This window comes from Dichotomopilus funicola (genome assembly GCF_033296635.1).
Source record: "Dichotomopilus funicola strain CBS 141.50 unplaced genomic scaffold C8A04scaffold_65, whole genome shotgun sequence".
NCBI classification, from domain to species: domain Eukaryota; kingdom Fungi; phylum Ascomycota; class Sordariomycetes; order Sordariales; family Chaetomiaceae; genus Dichotomopilus; species Dichotomopilus funicola.
Window position 1 is genome coordinate 17,874 of NW_026944086.1, and position 20,185 is coordinate 38,058.

Below are 20,185 nucleotides of genomic sequence, written 5' to 3' on the forward strand. Positions count from 1 at the left end.
CATGAGCACCATAGCACGTGAGAGGTTATACCCAACGTCTCTTGGGGAAAAGACGGTACATACGACCACCCCCCCTACCCCGCCTGTTCGGAGTCCGTAACAACCCTTCTGGGAAGAGACCTGTACGGGGGGCTTTTTTTTTCCTTTGGTTTAGTTTAGTGTTCTTTTCTTCTGTTTTTTTCTAGGCATCCCGTGTGTCCACAGGCTTTGCGTCTCGCGGGGGAGAACGCGGGCCTGCATCTTTTTGCGATGTTGCCCGGAGCGGAAAAGGGGGGACGAATGCAAGATGATGATGCATCAAGTTTATAATATTACCCAGCGCACCTGAGGATCGATCTCTTCCTTTTGCTTCCCCACCAGCAGCAGCACCTCTGTTCCCATCCCACATTTTTGACTCGCTAGCTTTCTTGCATTGCATATTGCCATTATTAACCTCTTGCATTGCCAAGCCGGAGGGTTTCCCACCTACTGCTGACATGGCCACCCTCACTGACGCCAAGGGCGTTGTCGCACTGCTTGCCCAACTCAACCGACTAGCCGAGGCCTTTACGGTCCAAGACGGCTTTTCGGACGAGACGAAGCGCGCCCAATTCGTCGCCGCAGCCGAGAAGCTCTCATCGGCGGCCCGCTACGTGGATGAGAATGTCTTCCACACCGTCACCCGATTGACGCTCACCTCGGTGATCCGCTGCGCCTGTTCGCTCAACATCTTCGCCGTAGTTCCGGCCGCGGAGGGTGCCGCCATCAGCGCGGGGGCCATCGCCTCGGCCGTCGATGCGGACCCCGTCGTCACCGTGCGCCTGATGCGCGCCCTCGTGGCCTGCAACTTCTTCGTCGAGGTCGGCGAGGAGACGTATTCGCACAATGCGCTCTCGCGCGCGTTTCTCGTCCCGGAGACGCTCGGCATGTTCAAGGAGATCTACGACATGGTCGGCGCCGGGGCGTACGCACTTCCCGCTTTCCTGGCTAAGACGCAGTGGCGCAACCCAGAGGATTACGACCACTCGGCCTTCCACCTCGGCGCCCACACCAACCTTGGCTTCTGGGAGTATCTCGAAGCGGACCCGGCCAAGCTCCAGGCTTTCAACGCCGGCCAGCGCTCGCAGGCCACGGTCAAAGACTTTGACAGCTCGTATCCGTACGACACCGAGCTGAACGGCAAGCCGGTGACCGGGGCAGAGGAGGTCGTGTTGGTTGACGTGGGAGGAGGACGCGGACACGCGCTGGAGCGGATCCGGCGGCGGTTCCCCGGGCTCCAGGGCCGTCTGGTGCTGCAGGACCAACAATCCGTGATCGATGATGCGCTCGCGGGCGGTCTGAACCCGGCCGAGATCGAACCGCAGGTGGCATCGTTCTTCAAGCCGAACCCGGTGCGCGGCGCGCGCGCCTATCTGTTCCGCCGGGTCTTGCACGACTGGTCGGATCCGGTCTGCAAGGCGATCCTGTCCAACACGGTCGTGTCGATGGGTCCGGAGAGCAGGGTGTTGATCGCCGAGTACGAGGTTCCCGTGCTGGGCGCGTCCGCAAAGCTGGCCCTGCAGGACATCAACATGATGGGCATCGGGGGCACGGAACGGACGGGGAAGCAGTGGAATGATTTGTTGGAGTCGGCTGGACTGAAGTTGGTCAAGACGTGGAGGACCGCGGGGAGCGACTTTGTCATTATCGAGGGGAGGAAGAAGTAAGCATTCATTTGTTAACAACCCTACATACCTTAGATATTTCCGTAGTAATTAATTACGGTATCTGTGTGTAGATGTGCTGCCTAGCCGACTTGAGCCTTGAGGTGATTTTGATTTCCAACGGCGCTTAAATTGATGTTAGTATTTGTCTCTGGCGACGTCCTGGAGAGAGTAAATGTGGTTCATAATACTTAATTATATGCCTAATCAATTCCCACTGTGAGGGGAAACGGCCTTGCCTTGGTTGAGATTAAACTTTGTAAATTGATTGACTTGCAAGCCATTATTGAATTGAATTGAACTTTTCTTACTATCTGCTGGATAGAAATTGAAATTGAAAGATTCCCACGGCAGAAAACAGGAAACAAAAAAAGCCCGGACCCACGTGATGATTTTATCAATTGAAAAGGGGAAAGGAAAAAAAGAGACGACTGTCTCGTGCCTTCCACGAGTATCCCGCCGTTTGCCCCCACCTTCCCTCTTCCCGTGCCATTACGACGAGGAAGGTGCTAAGTTACCCTATCCATCCGCCTAAGTAAAATTCTTCGTGCATCCCGGCTCGATCCCCTCTAGTTTCCTCACCAACTCAGCCCAAACCCTATCCTGCGCCGTCTTGCCGGCCTCACTAGTCACCACACCAGCGGGCTCCGCGACGTGGCAATCAGACAAATATGTTCCATGAGACTCGGCGCCCTGAACACCACCGGCGTCGACCAATGTCCGGCTGCCGGCTTCGGTCGTACGCGCTAGCAGAAACTTGAGCACCTTGAAGGCAAAGCCGGGGATCTCGCGGCCCAGCTCGGACTCGCATAGGCCTGGGTTGAGGCAATTGACGGTGACAGGGAAGCTATCGGCGGGAGCACGCTCGGCGAGGGCGCGTACAGCGTACACTTCGAGCAACTTCGAGATCGGGTATTGGTCGTCCCAGTTCTTTTCCGCGGCGGTTTGGTCGCTAACGGTGGCGAAGATCTGGCCGTCGGCTGCGTACTGCTGCGGGAACTTGGTATGTCCATGTACCTCAGACGAGGTAATGGCGAAGGTAGGACGGATCCCGTACTGGGTAGCAGTCGCCTTGAGCTTTGGCAGTATAAGGGCTAGGAGCAGGAAGGTGGATACGACGTTGACGGTGATGTCTTCTTCGTCCTGCTCGGCACGGTTGTAGCTCTGGCGGGCCACGCCGGCGTTGGCGTTGACGATATCGACACGGTCGAGGTCGGACGCTACACGCGCGGCAAATGACTTAACACTCACGTAGCTGGCCATATCAAGTGGCCAAACCTCGATACTAGTGTCGGACTTGGTGGTAGTTTCGATGTCCTGCTTTGCGGCGCGCCCCTTTTCGACGCTGCGAACGGCGAGAATGATTTTGCTCGCGCCGAGACGGGCGTAGTGGCGGGCGGCTTCTTTGCCAAGGCCTACATTGCTGCCGGTGACGATGATGGTCTTGCCGGCGTAGCTGCCCTTGGGATAGGGCAGGGTGACAAAAAGTTGGCTCCAGAGGAAGCCCATGGTGATAGTTCAGAGAATGCGAGGTTCTAGAGATTGGTGGTCGCGTTGGTGGGGGCAAAAACGTTCCAAGTTCAAGGAGAAATGGAAGGGGGGGAAGAAAAACCAAAAAAAGGGCAAAGGGAAAAACCCAAAAAACAACATACCAACAAACAATCCGTTCGAATATGCACGGTTTGACTGACCTAGCAGTTCCAGGAATGGCAATCAATCAATCAATCAAGGTGTTAGTTTGGCTGCTGGCGTTAACGGAGATAGCGGACTTTGGCGCCCCTTTTCGATTCAATGTGACGGGTCATGAAAAGGTGTGTGTGTTACCGACGCCATGATGCATTACGCAAACGACTGAAGTTCAGGTTGGGTCCGTTGGGAGGGGGGCTGCAAGCCTGCAACTTGCATGTCGCATGTGCTCGGAAGTGGGGGCAAGGTCACTCAGGTAGTTACCTATTTTCGGGGTCCGCTGCGCACTTTGCATCGGCGTCATTCTCCCGTCCTCCGTCCTCCCGATTGGGGCCCTGGGGCCCGTTTCGGCATTCTTTTGAATCTGCGTTTCTCGCGGTCTGGCTAGGTGTCGCCCGATGCATCCCTGGAAGTCCCGGCAGGCACTCTCGTCTTTGACGTTCACCCACAGTCCCATACTATGTACTATTACATAGTGGCACAAAATCGGGGAAACTCAGGGGGGCCGGGGGTTAGGGTTAACGGCTCTCGCGTGCTCAAGTCCCCCCGTCACCTCGTGTGTTGCTGGGCCAGGCTTGCTCGAGTAAAGTCAGTACCTAATTATGGGCAAAATAAATTAGGTAGGTATATAAGCGAGGAAGCTCGGAGCGTGACAGCGGCCCGGAAGCCCCAGGCTCGCGGACACGAAATACAAACACACCTTTGACGGTCTTGGGCGGTTTCGTTGTTTTTCATTCCCTAAGGCATCGACGTCACGTATACCTAACACAAGCTCTCTTTCTCTCCCTCTCCCTCACCATGACAGCGGTGACACCCACCTACGCCGTCCTCGGCAGCACAGGCAACTGCGGTACTGCTCTGATCCAGAATCTCCTCCAAGATAGCTCCGAGGACGCCCACATTCACGCCTACTGCCGCAATGAAGCCAAGCTACGCCGGCTGCTCCCCGAAACAGTGGACAACAAACGCGTCCGCGTGTTCGCCGGCAGCATCGTCGACGTGGGCCTGATGGTTTCCTGCATCCGCGGCACCCGGGCCGTCTTTCTAACGGCCACGACCAACGACAACATCCCCGGGTGCCGGGTCAGCCAGGACAGCGCGGCGACGGTGATCCAGGCGCTAGAGCGCCTCCGGGATGAATCCGAGACGGTGGGTGCGGGCAAGGGCATGGTCGTGCGAGCTCTCCCGCGGCTGGTGCTCCTCAGCTCGGCGACCATCGACGACCACCTGGCGCGCCACATGCCTACGTGGTTCCGGCCGATCATGCTGGCGGCAGCGTCGCACGTGTACCGCGACCTAGAGTTGGCTGAGGGCCTGCTGCGGGCGCAGGCCGACTGGGTGGCGACCGTGTTCATCAAGCCGGCGGGCCTGTCGCCGGACGTGGCGCGCGGGCACCGGCTGACACTGGACGAGGAGGAGTCGTTTATCAGTTATTTGGACCTGGCGGGGGGCATGATTGAGGCCGCGCGGGATGAGGGGGGCCGGTATGAGGGCCGGAATGTGGGCGTGGTGAATGCGAAGAGGGGAGTTGGCGCCAGGTTTCCCAGGGGCACGCCCATGTGTATTCTGATGGGGCTGTTGAGGCATTTCTTTCCGGTGCTGCATCCGTATCTTCCATCGACTGGGCCCGCGTAGGGGTGAGAGACTCCTGAGTATAAGGGGTCCAAGTCTGAGAGAGAGAAGCCTATTTGTTCTTGACTGATTACCTGGAGCTGCTTCCATTCGCAATATTCAATATTTGAGATGATCATCTTTCTTGTCTTGACTGCATCCCTCCTTTGTGATGGTGAAACATTTCGTAACCTTGATTGCTGATGCTCTCTACTGCGATTTCCCCTTGGATTGTACTCCCCTTGGGATCTGAATTGGACCCACATAAAGCTGACTTTAATACGAAACTAACATATGTAGACTGCTAAGCCGTTCACATACACCCCCCCTATTTCGCCAGATCAGGACGAGCCCACGGCTGCTCAAACCCGGTAAACGGAATCCATTTGAGATCCGTCGGCCGGCCCTTAGTCGTATCATGGCACATCCTGGCGAGACGCAGCCACATGTCCCCCTTCATGGGAAAATCCCCAGCCCACTGTTCCAACTCGGCATACCGCTTGCACCTGTCCTCCCCATTCTTGAGCGCCCTCAGAAACTTGGCCGCATGGCCATCATCATGCTCCTGCACCACGGCGGCAAACAGCTCGTCCCAGCCCAGCCCATCGCTCTCCGGGTGGGAATAGCCCTCGATAAACTCCCCGTCCAGCGCCGCGCTCCCGCAGACAGCGTACCACGCCAGATCCAGCCGAGCCTTCCACTCGACGACGCGGGCGCGGTCGGCCAGGGAGATCCAGTCGGTTTGCTGCGCAATCACGTCGACGAACAGGCTGCTGGTGACGGCGTGCATGTAGAAGAAGTCGATCTTGGGCGGGCGTCCGGCGCGCTGGGCCGCACCCGCCATGAAGGCGCACACGTTGAGCATCTCGGCTGTGCGTCGGGCTAGTTCGGCATCGCCATCGTCTTGGATCCGGATCTGGAACTGTGCGGCCACGCTGGCCATAGCCTCGCCCGCGCGCCCGACAATCCCGTCGCGCATCTTGTTTCCAAAGTCAGTCCACCGCGGCGCCGTCCGGATCGCCTCTGTTTCCCTAACCTCTCTCAACAACTCCATCATCGCCTTTCCTTTTCCCCTGTTGCTCGGGTACGCAATCCCAGCCTCGGCCTCAGCATGCCGAAACAGCGTCCCGATGTGGCTATCATCATGCGCAGCCGCCTGCGCAAGCGCCTCGGCGATCAGCGCAGGCTGTGCAAACTCGATGCCCAGACCGAGATGGATCAGCGGGTGGTAGGCGCCCTCGAACATGCGTGCCAGCAGGGCGTCGGCCAGCGGGGTGCGCGCGAAGAGATACCGCTGCACGACGGCCTTCCAGTTATTGTTAGAGGAGGCGATCTGGTGCTGGAAGAAGGCCAGGAAGGTCGGGTAGTGCGCTACAGAGCCGAGGGATTCGAGTAGAACAGTGTCAGTGTCGGTGTTGGTGTCGGTGGTGAACAGCGTGGAGAGCAGGGCGGTGTTGATAGCCGGGAGGGGCCGCTGGATGGGTACGCCGTCGTCGTAGCGGTCGCGCAGGTCCTGGGGCGTGCCACCGAGGGCGAGGACGGTCAGGAGGCTGTGCACGATGTGGTTGTGTCCGGCGGTGTCGCGGAAGAACATGTGGAAGGTCTCGTGGTTTTGCTGTAGGAGCCGGTTGCACTCTTCCAGGGTGCCGGGGGGAACATTTTGGTTGTGGGCGTTAACGAGGCCGAGGTGGGAGGAGGAGAGTTGGATGGGTGCTGCTGACATGGTGGTGATAGTAAGAGTAGGTAGTAGTGTAAGGCGTATGTAGCTAAGGAAGAATGAAGCGAGGTGTGTAGCTGTCGTCTGTGAGCGAGCTGATTCTTAACTATGGGAGGATTAAGGACTTCTGTGCTCTGGTATATTTCAAGATTGACTTCAGCGTTTGAATCAGACTCTTACGGTCATAAAAGAAGAAACGAAAAGAAACGAAAAGAAAAAATAGATTTATGGCAAAGAAAGTACCGGTGTACCCAAATACGACTGTTGATGCTTTCCGGCCCGAGCTTCTTGGTACGGGCATACAAGGTGCATACGGCCAGGTTACCCCGAGGCTCGGTGCTTCGGTGAGTATGGCTGTCAAGGCGGCCTCGGGAAGCGAATTCCTGCTGGCCGTTACTGTGTTACTGTGATGGAAGGCCAGCTCGTCCTTACTCTCTGTCGTTTTGGTTGTATTTTGATTATTATTATTTTATGGTAAAAACAAGGACAGATAAGATGAGAGACTCGGTCGTTGAGCGAGTGCCGAGTGAGCAGGATTTCGAATACGAGGGAGATATGTTCCAGTTCAAAAGTTGGAAGCTTTCAGCTCTGGATTGCTGATAATTATCATTTCGCTGTGCATTATTCGTAAATTACCTAATGAGAGGATTAACGAGAAAATTTGTTTACCGGCATCGAGGTCTTGAGTCTTCACATGCCTATCAAATCAACCCCATTACCCATCAACTCTTGTTTTGCATACTACCTGAGTTAGGCATGGGCTAGAGTTTCTCGTATCCGTTTTTTTCAGTGTGACCTCTCTCCAAGTACCGCAGCACAGCAGCTTGCACCTCACTCTTGACGACCTTGTGGGTCGCATTCAGGGGAAACTCGACGAGCTCAAGCTGCTCCAGCGTGACCAACCCCCCGAGAGCGTAGTTTTCACCAAGCGTTTTTTTTACATGTGCCCTGATGCTGGCCTCCGTTTTCCGTTGGAGCGAGTGTAGCACGGCAAAAGGCTCAGATCCGAGCACGGGATGCGGCGTCGCGACGACGACGGTCTGCTCTACTTTGTCAGTACTGTACTACTGTCTCCATCGTCTCTAAAGGTTTTAAATTTCGAAATTCTTACCTGCGCTCCCGTAAACGCCTCGATCGAGCTCTCTATCGCGGCCGGCACTACCAACACCCCGCCTCGTTCCATCACGTCCTTCTTCCTCCCCAGGATAAACACCAGCCCGTCCCGATCCGCCATGGCCACATCACCCGTCTTGAACCACCATCGGCCATCTCGGCCATCATCGCGATAAAAGGCCTCCCACTCGCGCCCGCCGAGATACCCCCGAATCAGACTCGGGCTCGAGATATGCAACTCCCCGAGTTCCCCGCGACGCACCACCCGCCGCCGTTGGGCATCCCAGATTTTCACTCTCGAGCCCGGCGCGACCGTGCCGACGGGACACATCTCGCCAAAGTAGCGGATCCCGTCCTGGACACCATCACCGTCTTGGGCACCGTCTAGAGGTACGGAAGATGCAGTTGCGGAGGAGGTGGAATGAGAGGAGGAGGAGGAGGAGGTCAGAAACGGCCAGACAAACGCCCCACCCCCTTCCGTCATGCCGTGGTTAACCACCACCTGCGCGCGGGGAAACAGCACGGTACACCGACGCAGCACGCCGCGTGTAATGGCGTCGCCGCCGAGCTGTACTCGCCGTACCGATCCCAGATCTAGACCTACTGCCGTGACCGTCCCCGGGAGGCCTAAGTAGGAGGAGGCCATCTCGTGCACCATGGCGGGTGTGAGCACCACAAAGCTGACCCGCGCCCGACGCACCGCATCCACAACACCCGCGACGGAAAACGTTTGGCCTGTGAGCACGACGGCGCCGCCCGCTTTCCACGTCTGCAAGGTTTGGGCTGGGGCGATGCCGCGCGAGTTGTGCGGCTGCATGAGCGCTATGGGGGGGCGGCTTTTGGTTTTGTGGTTTTTGTTATCATTGTCTTCGTCATCCTCGGTGTCGGCACGGCCAAGGAGCCAGCGCTGGGAGTGCAACACGTGGGCCATGCCGCCGGCGCGCATCGGACAGCCCTTGGGAAGCGAGCCGGACGTGCCAGACGTGAACATGATGGAGTGTATGCGGTCGGGGTGGTCTTGGCGCGCGGCCCGGACGAGCGCGGTTGTTGTTGTTTGTTCGTCTTCGTCCGAGACGGAGGTGCCGGACTGGTTGTTGACCAGCGATGCGAGGGAGTGCCAGGTCCCGTTCTTCCCTGCTCCGCCCGGCGGTTGCGGAGGAGGAAACGGAAATGGCCGGTCTTGCCCATGCTCTCGAGACAACTGACAACACAAACACACCCGCACCGGCTGCGGCAGCCTCAGTTCTGCCATAGCCACATCCACCACCCTCCCGCGCTCCGGATCCGGCACGACCACGATCTGCGGTCGCAGCGGCCGCAGCAGCTGCTTGAGCGTGGTGAGGTTTGAGACGTCGACGTCGAGCAGGGCCGGGTCGAGGCTGACATAGGTCACGCGCAGCAATAGGCAGGCCCACAGCAGCACGGCATACTCGCCGCCGTTGGGGATCAGCATGACCAGTCGCGTACTGCCGCCGGCCTGCACGCCGCGGGCGAAGAGAGCGCATGCGAGGCGCAGGGCGGTGAGGTGGAGTTGTGTGTAGGTAATGGTGAGGGGCTTGTCGCCTTCCGCTTCTCGTTCCCTCTTTTCCCCTTTGTCTGTCGTCGACGACACCAGGATATTGTCCAAGGCGTCGGCCGACTGAAACGGACAGACTACCGCTGGCCCATCAGGGTTCTGTAAAAGGCCCTGCTCGACGTGCTCAAAAACGGAGAGGCGCTCCCACGTTCCTCCATCGATCTCGGCCTTGTCTTGGTCTTGGACGCCGTCGTCATCTTGCGGCGATTTTGATGTTGGAAAGAAAAGAGAGCGAAGAAGCTGACGGACAGATGGGAAAATAATGAGGACTGTGAGAACACACACGGAAATCCATGAAAATAGTGGCATGGTGAAAGAGAGCGTTGTCCAACCGAGATAGATACCTAGGTAGATAGATGGTAGGTACGTAGTTGGGTAGAACGATTTGGAATTTCAGCATAGAGGGCATATACAAAATGCCATCCAAGTGTGATAGGAGGTTCAACCAAAAAGAAGTTGAGGACTACGCTACCGAGGTACTATGGTCAGGAACATACGTGAAACTCTGTTTCATGTTTACCCTGCGACTGTGTTAGTGGGTGAACTGGCTCTGTCAGTCTGCCTAGAGGTAGCAAAGCGGGAAGCTCGCCCAATTGGTCTTCCGACCTCGCCGCGTCATGACACGTTTGCCCTCGCTCTGCTGAGGTATCGGCGTAACGGCGTCGTCCTGGCCATCCAGCCTGCATCAAGGATCCAGGGGTTGTTCCCGGACCAGAGGGTTAGGGTTGCAAGGATGATTGCCCGATCCGGTAATTTCGTCACTTACACGGGCACATGGGAATCGCAAGGATCTTCGGAGTCCGGGGTGCATTAGCGTGGTGCATTAGCGTGCAGACACCAAAATTTAAAGTTACCAAACTCTTGTGAATTTCATCTCGGTGAACTTTGAAGAAGCAAATGAGTCGATTTTCGGTCCCGGGCGCCGGGCGTCGGGCGTAACGCATAACTAACGTTATCCCCCCAATGCAAACTAAACCCTCTTCGCTTTCCCGCTTCCCCCCTTACCTATCCGTCCCGCTGCCCGCTGCAGAGTCCAACCCCGATTTCCGTCTCCATCTCCATCTCCGACGCCGAGACCATCCTTTACGGTCTACCTACTCCCAAATCTTCGCAATAGCCCCCAACACAACCCCGACAAACGGCAATCCCGACCGCACCAGATGCAGGCCACTCCAAAAGCTGACTAACTCCTGCACCTCGCCCAGGCTGACGATATCCACGGACTCCGGGCCGTTCTGGCTCAACTTCCGGCTCTGCTCTGCTAGCCGAAACAACTCGTCATTCGTCGGCACCATGCACAACCACGTAAACGGCAGCATCGCGACGGTCGTCAGGCCGGCCGCGAGGGCTAGGGCCCAACCCCTTTTCTCCGACCGGCCCCGGTCCCGGCCCCGGGCCCCGGAGATAGCCGCGTAGGTGTACAGCCCAAACGTGCCGATAGCCATGGCGGGCAGCACTCGGTGGCCGTAGTGGTACATGCGCACCCATTGCTGTAGGAGGAGAGCTGGCGTGGGAGTGGTGTCGAGGAGCACGGGCACGGCGATGAGGGAGAGCGAGGCCATGGCGCCTGAGAGGAGGGCGCCGGTGATTAGGGCGGGGGTGGACATGGTGTTGTGTGTGTGAGAGAGAGAGAGAGAGAGAGAGGTTCGTGATGATCTGGCCTGGGATTGGACTGTCTGTCTGGCATTCATGATCTGGAATTGTCTGGGTGTGGCCATTTGTCTGCTCAATATACCCGACCCGGCACAATTTCCCACACACTCCGAAATGACCCCCCGACCCCGTGTTTCCCTGTCTTTCTCCGTCTTCGCCGTCTCCGCCGCCCTTTTCCCGTTCACTCGGCTACCGGCTCAGCTACCCTCCATCCCGTCCACGACCCGGCCATCGCGCACAAACTCGGTCACCCAACCAATCGTCATCATGCTGCGGCGGGTATCGGCAAACAGGGTGTGGTCATCGACCAGGTGCTCGCGGTACCAAGGGTCCTCCTTCATGCGCTTGTAGTCGTCGACGCTGCGGAAGACGACCAGGCTAAAACAGTCAAAGTCGGCTAGGTTGGCCATCTGGTGGTCGAAGAGGCGTGTCATGAGTGCTCGCGTGGGTGTTTGGTTGTGGATCTGTGTTTGGTGACCTAGTTAGAGGAAGTCTAGGAGTGTGGAGTTTGTGTATAATATGGATAAGAGTAAGGGGCTCACCATGGTCCATCGCTTGACGCCGTACTTGACCATCAGGTCGCGTGTCATGGGCGCCGAGATCTTGGTCATGTGGTGGCGGTAGTCTTGCTCGCTCATCCCCGGCCGTCGGTAGCCGCAGATGGTGAGGCAGAGAAACTGGTTGTCGGGGTCGCTATCGGCCGGACGGGGGGGGATGTCCGGGAGAGCGTCTGGGAGAGCGTCCGAGAGAGTGTCTGGGGGGGACATGTTTGGTTTGTGGAGTCTGTAAGTCTGGTTGCAGGGCAAATGATGAAGAGGAGGAAGATGAGAGAGTCCAGCAAGGTTGGCTCTGCCGTGCCACCATCTTTTTAAAGTCAGACGTACGCGGAATTGCGGAGTTGGCAGAAATGCCGAGGCATTTGCGTACTTGTGTATAATCCATCGGTGATTTCGAAACACAGAACACGGATAACGGCTTCATTCTTCAATCTGTATACCGATATCCGTAAGCGTATCCAACCTACGTAAGTAGCTTATTGACCCTAACCCTAACCGTAACCCTTACTAACTATGGACCATCGAACAAAGTACGACAAAGAAAAAGGAAACAACAAAAGAATAAGAAAAAAGAAACAGAGAAAAGAATCTAGTTGTAATACTCTAGCAACCAACTCCTCAAATCCCCAATGGTCGGATACTCCAAAAACAGACTCCCGCTCACGACCACACCCAGCTGTTCCCGAAACTTCTCGGCAATGACCAGACTCATCAGCGAGTCGATGCCCAGCGCGGCAAAGCTGGCGTCCTCGGTCAGATCGGCCACATCGAGGGCCGCTTCCGACGCAATCAGCTGGATGGCCTTGCTAGTGGTGCTGTCGTCGCTCGGGGGTGCGGGTGCGAGTGCGGGACCTGCGGGTGTTGTTGAAGGCTTGGCCGAGATGGGGGCCGAGATAGGTGCCGACGAGACGGAGGAAGCCACGGAGGGTGGAGTAGAAGGGGAGAAGCCTAAGGAGGAGGATGCGGAAGAGGGTGTGTCGGCCAGGGGGAGCGCTGCAACGGGAGGGGATTGTTGAACGGGCGCAGCAGCAGGCCTCGGCTGCTGCTGCTGCTGCTGCGGCTTCCCCCCCGCATCCGGCGCCGAAAAGAACCGGCTGAGCAAGATCCTCGGATACCGCCTAAACTTGATCCCCCCCACAACACCCACAATCGCCCCCTCCTGCAACACATACACATCCCCGAGATACACCCCGTCCTCCCCGCCTTCTTCTTCCTTCGCCGCGGGCAGCATGCGCACATACGACCGATACCTTCCGCCAGCCACCAAGGGCTTCGCAAACCTCATCGACCGCCACCCGGGCGTGACGCAAAAGTTAGCCTGCACATCGACGTCGGCATCCAGCGTGACATTCATGACGAACCCGGCCAGGTGCGCGACGCTGTCGATGAAATACGGCGGAACCGTGTAAGAGTGGCCCCCGCCGTGGCCCCCACCTCCTTCGCCCTTGTCCGTCGTCGTGAGCGTGTCCGTGGTGAGCGTGACATCAGCAAACGCCTCCAACCCATGCATCACCACGCTTTGCATGCCGCGATAGGCCTCGGCATAGTTTACCAGACGATCGGCGAACAGACGGTAGGCCATATCGCGCGAGAAGCGGTTGGCTGTGCCGTCGGCGGCTAGACGCTCGAGGGTGTCGATGCGCGACTGGACGAGGTGGGTGAGCGGGCGCCAGGTGGAGAGCCACGGGCTGGGGGTGGTGGGCTTGGGGGATGGGGTGTAGTGCAGGGTTGCGGTGGCGAAGAGCACGGGTTCGTCGGCCGTTTCGTCTGAGTCGGAGTGGGAGTCGGCCGCCAGGGTTTGCCATTGGAGAGAGGCGGTGTGGTCGGCGTGGATGTCCGCGGTGGCGATGGTGATGCGGATGAGTTGCGGGGTGGACGGGTCGGCGCGGGCGACGAGGCCTTGCGTGACGTGGAGGTCGGCGATGTCGATCAAAGGGGTTGGGGTGGATGCGGGGTGCAGCTTTTTGTAGAGGTAGGCCCCGAGGGTGTAGGCGATGTCGGCGTGGATCGACTGAGCGTGCGAGTTAGTTATTTTTCTGTCTTGTGTTCTGTGATTTGTGTTGTGTGATCTGATATGTATAAGTAGGACAAAGGAAATCTTTGTCGCGTGGTCTATGACCTCGTTGTTGACTCCAAACTCAGGGGGCCCCTTTTCGGCTGACCCACTTTCTGCCCAAAACGGCAATAACAAAACAAAATAGTTACTTGCGAAATCTGCAAAACATGGGGGAAGAGGAAATAAAAGTCAAGGGGGTCAAAAGAATGAAACTCACCGATGTGACGACACCACAGTTATTCATCTTGTGCCCCCAAGCCGCGGCGCGCAAATCCGGCCGCGACAGATCCGACTGGACAACCACACGCCCCGCAGAACCGTGAAACTCTTGCTCAACAATCTGCTGCACCGTCGTCGTGCTGATCTCCGACCGCGGCTGTTGTACGGCCATGGTCATCCGGCCCTTTTCGGCCCTTTCCGCCTTTTCGGCATCATAAAACGTGTTCCCCTTAGTCAGCGCCCAGTCACCGTTATACTGAATCCAGTACGTCTTGTCGTTCCACGCGTATGCCGGCAGGTCCAGCAGCCTCAGCGCGTGTTTCTTCTCAAACGGCCGGTGAAACTCATCCCACGCGATGGTCACGCCGGCCAAGTGCAGCTGGACCAGCGCCTGCGATAGGGTCGTCCAGTTATCTTCGCCCCGGCGCATCAGGCCCACCGCGACGTTGACGTTGACGTTCGTCGCAGCAGCCCCCAGCGTGGCCTGCACAAAGCCCATGCACACCGGATGCGGCCCAATCTCAACCCAGGCCGTGTCGGCATCGATGGTGCCGATCCTGTGCGCGGCTTCCAGCGCGGCGACAAAGTCGACGGGCTCGCGCGTGGCCCGGCGCAGGTAGGCCGCGTCGAGGGTCTTGCCGTCGAAAATGACGCGGCCCAGGAGCGGGGAGATTACGGGTAAGCAGGGGGCGTGGAAGACGATGCCGGCCGAGCGGGCCGCGGCCTCGAAGTCGTCGAGGATGGGGTCGGTCTGGGGCGAGTGGAAAGCGTAGGCCACATCTAGGCGGACACAGCGGAGGTTGGCGGCCTCGAGGGCCGGGACAAGCAGCCGGTCCATGGCTTCCGCGCGGCCGCTGAGCACCGTCGCGGTTGGCCCATTGATGCATGCCACTTCGTAATCCCAGTCTGCACTCCCATCTTCTGTTTTACTCTCCCCTGCAACATCAACAGCAGCAGCAGCCGCAGCAGCAGCAGCAGCAGCAGCAACAGCAGCAACAGCACCCTCGACAACCTCCCTAACAACCTCCACCCCCCCTCTCACAGCAACCATCACATGGCTCCCCTCCGTCACCCTCTCCTCCAACAACCTCGCCCTTACCCCAACCAACCACAACGCATCACTAGCCGACAACACCCCAGCCGCACACAGCGCCGCATACTCCCCGAGACTATGTCCAACCACAACATCCGGCTTCACGCCCAGGGTCCCCACGCAGTACTCGGCCAGGGCGATCTGCACGCAGACCTGTGCTAGTTGGGCCACGACGGGGGACTGGTGGTGGTGATGCGGGTCGTCGTCTGCTGGGATGGAGCCGTCGAGAACGGGGAGGACGGAAGGGAAGCCGTGGGAGAGGCAGAGGGTGTTGAGGCGGGTGATGTGGGCGCGGAAGGGCGGGGCGTGGTGGTAGAGGGCTAGAGAGGTGGATCGGAGGGAGGCGCCTTGGCCGGTGAAGGCAAAGGCGATGGGAGGGGGGCCGGTGGCGGGTGTGGTTGTGGGTTTGGGGGTATTAGGGTTAGGGTTGTTACCGGCAGTCTGCGCAGACGACGACGACAAAGCCGAGAGGGTACGCGCGAGCTGGCTGCGGACGGACGAGAGGTCGGTGGCTACCAAACCGAGGCGGTGGTTGTGGTGCTGGCGGCGGGCCGTGGTGGTGTAGGAGAGGTCGGCGAGGGTGATGAGGTCCGATTCGGCGTGCGAGTCGAGGTACGAGAGCAAGCGCTCAAGATTGCCCTGGAGCGACGCCTTGCTCTTGGCTGACACTACGACCGGATAGGCTTCGCGGGGGTCAGGAGTAGCCGTCGTGCCCCTCCTGCTCTTCCTCCTGGGGCCCTCCTCGAGTAGAAGTGTTGTGTTCCCTCCCGCTGCGCTAAAGTTGTTGACCACGGCCAGCCGCTTCTTGATCTTCCCGTTTGCGTTTGCGTTCGCCTTGAACGGCAGCCACTCAGTGTGTTCCCACGGAATCCGCACCCCCCGCGCGTCCAAATCCTTGGGGAACGTTGGGTTCAAGCTGTTCTTGACTCCGACATGTCGCGGGATAGCGTTCTTCTGCAACATCAACAACACTTTGACCAGCGCCGTCACGCCCGCGGCCGCCTCGCTGTGGCCGACGTTGGCCTTGACCGCACCAATGTACAGCGGGTTGGTCGCCGCGTTTCGCCGCCGGCCCGTCGCGGGCGCGAATACGTTGGTCACCGACTGGATCTCCTCGGCGTCTCCGGCCTGCGTACCCGTGCCGTGTAGTTCCACATAGTTCACATCTAGGGGGTCAACCCCCGCTCGGCGCAGGACCAGCCGGCTGAGGTCCGCCTGGTGGCCGGCGTGCGGGTGGGTGATGGACACGGCGTCGGCCGAGTGGTTGGTGGCGGCCGACAGGATCACCCCCAGGATATTGTCGTTGTCGGCCTGGGCATCCTCGAGCCGCTTCAGCACCACCGAGGCCACGGCGTCGGCGCGGCAGTAGCCGTCCGCCTCGCTGTCCCACGTCTTACACGCGTTGGGCGTCTTGGACAAGAAGTGCCCATGGCTGAGCCCCGCGAAGGCGTCCGAGTTGGTCAGCACATTCATGCCCCCGGCCAGCACCGTGTCGACGTCGCCGTTCCAGAGCGCCGTACAGGCAGCCTAAAAGGCCGAGGAAAGTAAACATGTTAGTGATTTGGTACCCAGGTATTTATGTCAAAACTTGGGTAAGGTAGGTAGGGTTAGGGATAGGGTTGTACAACAGAAAAGAAAACGAAACACCACAGCCACCCACACACCGACTCACCTGAATAGTCGCCAAGCTCGACGAGCACGCCGTATCGACGCTATAACTCGGCCCAGAAAACTTGAAAAAGTAATTAATCCGTCCCGGCCCAAACGCGCGACACCCGCCCGGGATAAAATACGTGCTGATCTCCTGCGCCGTATTAACCTCGCGATAGTCATCGCTGGCCTGGCCATAAAACGTGCCAATCCGCCCCCTGTCCGTAGCCGCCGTCCGCCCGGCCACCACGCCGGCCTGCTCTAGCGCCTCGTACGCCGTCACCAGCGCCAGCCGCTGCATGGGATCCGTCTGCTGGGCCTCGCGCGGCGACATGTGGAAGAAGGCGGCATCAAATAAACCCGGCTGGTCGATGAAGCAGCCGTAGGCGGTGTGGCTCGCGTTGACGCGTTTGCCTGCCGGGTCGTGGTGCGTGGCCACGTCGAAGCGGTCAGGGGGGATTGTGCGGTGCACGTCGAGGCCGGATGCGAGGAGATCCCAGAACTTGCCCGGGTCGGTTGCGCCGCTGGGCATGCGGCAGGCCATGCCGACGATGGCGATTTTGGACTGGAGGGGGGTGCGTGGGCCGTTCTCCTCCTCTTCCTCGATCCCGTTCCCTTCGGACCCTTCCTCCTCCTCCTCCTCCTCCTTCTCCTCCTCCTCAACCTTGTGAATCCAGGGCACGAGTTCCTCCGTCGACACCTCCAGCTCACCCGTCAGAGCGGCCGTCAAATCACGCACGGGGAGCGACATCCGACACACCCGCACCTCACAACCACCTGCGTCCGAATGAGCGTCCTGTACACGCTGCACCAGCCCCTGAACCACTCTATCCCACTCAATCTTCTCCATCATAATCTCCCCCACAATCATCTCCAACAACTCCCCCGCCGAGCCCCCCGAGGCCGACGCCCCCACCGAGGCTGCGAAGGGCGTCCCAGTACTAGGCGCATAAATCGGAATCCGCGGCACAAACTGCTCGCCCTTCTTCTCCAGCACCGCCAGCGAGGGAGTGCGCACGACTCGCCGCACGTTGTCGTGCGTGTAGATGTGTCTGGCGTGGCACAGCCCGCCGTACACCGGCAGCGCTACCGATTTGCGGTCGCGGAAGAAGGCCGACGTGCGCAGCAGCGCCTGGAGGCGCGTGGGGGGGCCGCTGATGGTCACTGACGAAGGGCTGAGCGCGCTGATGAAGATTTTGCTGACCTGGGGGGTTGTGGCTGTCACTGCTGTGGGTGTGGTCGTTTCCTCCTGGGAGTCCTGGCTGGTAGTAGTACCCTGCACCTGCACCGCGTCCAGTTCTCTCTGTACCTCGGCCGCGGTCACGTCTGGAAGAACATAGGCCCAGCTGTCTGGTGTGCTGCTGTCGGTCGGGTCGCGGGCGTGGAGACTGTGCGAGACCGAGTCGACTTCGATGCCCAGGCGGAAGGCGAGGCGGACCACTTGGGCGCCTGTGATGGCGAGGTCGGCCACGGTTGGGGCTAACGAGAGGGCGGATGTGGCCAGGAGCCCGATGCCCAGGCCCGCAAGGTATGTTGTCGATGGGTCGAGGTCGCGGGCGAAGGCGGCTGGTGTATTTTCATAGTGGCTATTTTTTGACGAGACGACGTTAGCTATTATGTTTTACTCTCAAAACAAAATACCAGGGAAGGCAGTAGCAAGTAAGCACGTAAGCACGACGTATACGCACCCAATAACCGCCCCCAACTCAACCACACAAAGCAACACGCCCTCAACACTCCCACACAGCCGGCCCTTTCGTAACGCCGCAAACTCGGCCCCAGCCAGGTCCAACACGGACTCGAACGCCGGCACCAGGGCTCGCAGCGAAGCCGATAGTTGCCGCACCTCCTGCCGCACCGCCCGCGTAGCTTCCTCGAGAAAGCGGGCCAGCACGGGATACCGCCGGTCCTGGCTGTGTCGGCGGAGGGCCCGGCAGAGTGTGGCCAGGTCGTCGTGCGGGAATTCGTTGCTGAGGAAGAGGATTTTCATTGTTGTTTTCGTTTCCTTTTCCGTCATGCTTATGTTCGTGTTGGCATTTGTCCCGGCGTTGGCACCCATCCCGGCGTTGATGGTCATTGTGGATTGGACCTAGGGAACAATTCCCACCTAGGTAACTGGCGTACTTCAGGGTGGACGAAAACGACGAGTTGAATCGTAGCGTTGGTGTGAATCCTGTGGTAGGAAGGAAGAAAGGGAGGAATACAGGTAATACAGGGAGGAAGGTAAAGTACAAGACAAAGAGCAAGTTAAAAAGGTCTAAAGAATGCTCGTTTCTTCGGCTCCCACTCCCTACTTGATACTTCCACGAGGAAGAAAAAGGATAGGGGATAAAATAAGGGGAACAAAAAAGAATGACTTCGTTTCCAGTTTCTTCGGGCTTGAGGGGAAAGGTCAGGCCAGGCCAGGCATCTGGTATGGGAGTCTGGAAACATGGAAATTCCGAAGCGAAATTACGCCGCTGCATACGCCGGACACCGCACCTTGTGTTTTTTTTTTCTTTGTTTTGCCGTGGATGCCGGTGCCCGAGATACCGCGGCTACCTCAATACCTACCTCAGGGGGGGGTTATCCGGAGCTTGGGGAAACGCACACACGGCCTCCGTAGTGTGGGGGAAGGAAATGAGCACGCGAGGTCGTCGGAGCTGGGAAAAGGAAACCCGGAGACGGATGCTGACAGAGGACCGACCACCTTACCCCTTTCAGCACAAGCAAAACACCAGTGCCTCAAGGGCTTATCTCCGCCTAGCGAGTAGACCCGTGTTCGCTTATGGTAGGGATACGACACGTGGGAAGCGAAGGATTTGTGGAAAGTCAAGCGGGGGGAGATTCTTTCTCGGAGCTCTTTCTGACACTTGGAGCTTGGGCGCTTAGCCAATATCTCAAGACCGATTCTACTGTGTTTCCACCGTGTCGAGGGTTAAAGTCGTCTTCATTGTTGTTACAAATACGAATCAGGATCAGATAATTCCGGAGGAACGTCTCTTCTTTTCGGCTTTTTCGGCAGGACTACTTTCAGGAACAACGTAGGGTTACTCAATACTGATCAAGGGGTGCGTTTGGGCAGTAGCACCCAGGCAGTAACTAGGTACCATACACCCGCGTTTACTCTCCATCAGTCTGTCCTTCCTCTTCTGCTTTCCCTTCGCCTTCCTTCTCCCCAAACTTCTCCTCCCCATGCTCAAACACCTTATCATGATCATACTCCCCCCACCGAATATCCGGCTGAATCCCCGCAAACTTCCACCCCTCACCATCCACCTTCCGATACCACACCGTCCCCTTCCCATGCGCATGACCCTTAACCGCCACCTCCGTGTGCGCATCGTCAGCATACCGCTGGTGAGCCACCCGCATCTGGTGGTACCCCGTGATCTCGGTGTCACTGGTCTTCTCCCACCGGCTGGCACCACCCACAAGGTGCTGCGTGCACAGACGCGGGTTTCCCAGCACATGGGGGTCCGACGCCATGGCGAGGAAGTCGGCGGCTGGCATGGAGGGCCAGAGTTTGTTGAGGAAGGCGCGGTAGTCGATCTGTGTGGGAGGGGGTTAACGGGAGTTCATTTTTTTTTTTT

At 58.5% G+C, this 20,185-nt stretch overlaps 9 protein-coding genes across 9 annotated transcripts in view; 2 read left to right on the forward strand and 7 right to left on the reverse strand.

The window, feature by feature from the left end:
- Positions 1 to 476: 476 nt before the first annotated feature.
- On the forward strand, positions 477 to 1,685 carry C8A04DRAFT_14399 (S-adenosyl-L-methionine-dependent methyltransferase; the record flags this gene model as incomplete). Its single annotated transcript, XM_062778077.1, has 1 exon — positions 477 to 1,685. One exon carries the CDS (start codon positions 477 to 479, stop codon positions 1,683 to 1,685), a length of 1,209 nt encoding a protein of 402 aa, XP_062634410.1.
- Positions 1,686 to 2,213: 528 nt separating this feature from the next.
- Positions 2,214 to 3,191, reverse strand: C8A04DRAFT_39374 (putative short-chain dehydrogenase; the record flags this gene model as incomplete). The annotated part of the gene is made up of 1 exon (XM_062784565.1): positions 2,214 to 3,191. One exon carries the CDS (start codon positions 3,189 to 3,191, stop codon positions 2,214 to 2,216), a length of 978 nt encoding a protein of 325 aa, XP_062634411.1.
- A 975-nt stretch (positions 3,192 to 4,166) lies between these two features.
- Positions 4,167 to 5,003, forward strand: C8A04DRAFT_31360 (uncharacterized protein; the record flags this gene model as incomplete). The annotated part of the gene is made up of 1 exon (XM_062781737.1): positions 4,167 to 5,003. The coding sequence occupies one exon, from the start codon at positions 4,167 to 4,169 to the stop codon at positions 5,001 to 5,003; it is 837 nt and encodes a 278-aa protein (XP_062634412.1).
- Positions 5,004 to 5,307: 304 nt separating this feature from the next.
- On the reverse strand, positions 5,308 to 6,702 carry C8A04DRAFT_14408 (uncharacterized protein; the record flags this gene model as incomplete). Its single annotated transcript, XM_062778081.1, has 1 exon — positions 5,308 to 6,702. The coding sequence occupies one exon, from the start codon at positions 6,700 to 6,702 to the stop codon at positions 5,308 to 5,310; it is 1,395 nt and encodes a 464-aa protein (XP_062634413.1).
- Positions 6,703 to 7,457: 755 nt separating this feature from the next.
- On the reverse strand, positions 7,458 to 9,694 carry C8A04DRAFT_31362 (uncharacterized protein; the record flags this gene model as incomplete). The annotated part of the gene is made up of 2 exons (XM_062781738.1): positions 7,458 to 7,736; positions 7,808 to 9,694. The coding sequence occupies 2 exons, from the start codon at positions 9,692 to 9,694 to the stop codon at positions 7,458 to 7,460; spliced, it is 2,166 nt and encodes a 721-aa protein (XP_062634414.1).
- Positions 9,695 to 10,479: 785 nt separating this feature from the next.
- C8A04DRAFT_31363 (DUF1772-domain-containing protein) lies at positions 10,480 to 10,992 on the reverse strand (the record flags this gene model as incomplete). Its single annotated transcript, XM_062781739.1, has 1 exon — positions 10,480 to 10,992. The coding sequence occupies one exon, from the start codon at positions 10,990 to 10,992 to the stop codon at positions 10,480 to 10,482; it is 513 nt and encodes a 170-aa protein (XP_062634415.1).
- A 243-nt stretch (positions 10,993 to 11,235) lies between these two features.
- Positions 11,236 to 11,805, reverse strand: C8A04DRAFT_14388 (EthD domain-containing protein; the record flags this gene model as incomplete). The annotated part of the gene is made up of 2 exons (XM_062778070.1): positions 11,236 to 11,502; positions 11,581 to 11,805. 2 exons carry the CDS (start codon positions 11,803 to 11,805, stop codon positions 11,236 to 11,238), a joined length of 492 nt encoding a protein of 163 aa, XP_062634416.1.
- A 379-nt stretch (positions 11,806 to 12,184) lies between these two features.
- C8A04DRAFT_14391 (uncharacterized protein) lies at positions 12,185 to 18,630 on the reverse strand (the record flags this gene model as incomplete). The annotated part of the gene is made up of 7 exons (XM_062778072.1): positions 12,185 to 13,606; positions 13,869 to 14,801; positions 14,895 to 16,490; positions 16,636 to 17,241; positions 17,278 to 17,831; positions 17,889 to 18,199; positions 18,302 to 18,630. 7 exons carry the CDS (start codon positions 18,628 to 18,630, stop codon positions 12,185 to 12,187), a joined length of 5,751 nt encoding a protein of 1,916 aa, XP_062634417.1.
- A 1,085-nt stretch (positions 18,631 to 19,715) lies between these two features.
- Positions 19,716 to 20,185, reverse strand: part of C8A04DRAFT_14379 (Scytalone dehydratase) — a gene marked incomplete at both ends in the record, with an annotated part of 659 nt that continues 189 nt past the window's right edge. Inside the window, one exon of the mRNA XM_062778067.1 lies at positions 19,716 to 20,144. Within this exon, the coding sequence (XP_062634418.1) occupies positions 19,716 to 20,144 (429 nt within the window). The remainder of the gene's footprint in view (positions 20,145 to 20,185) is intronic.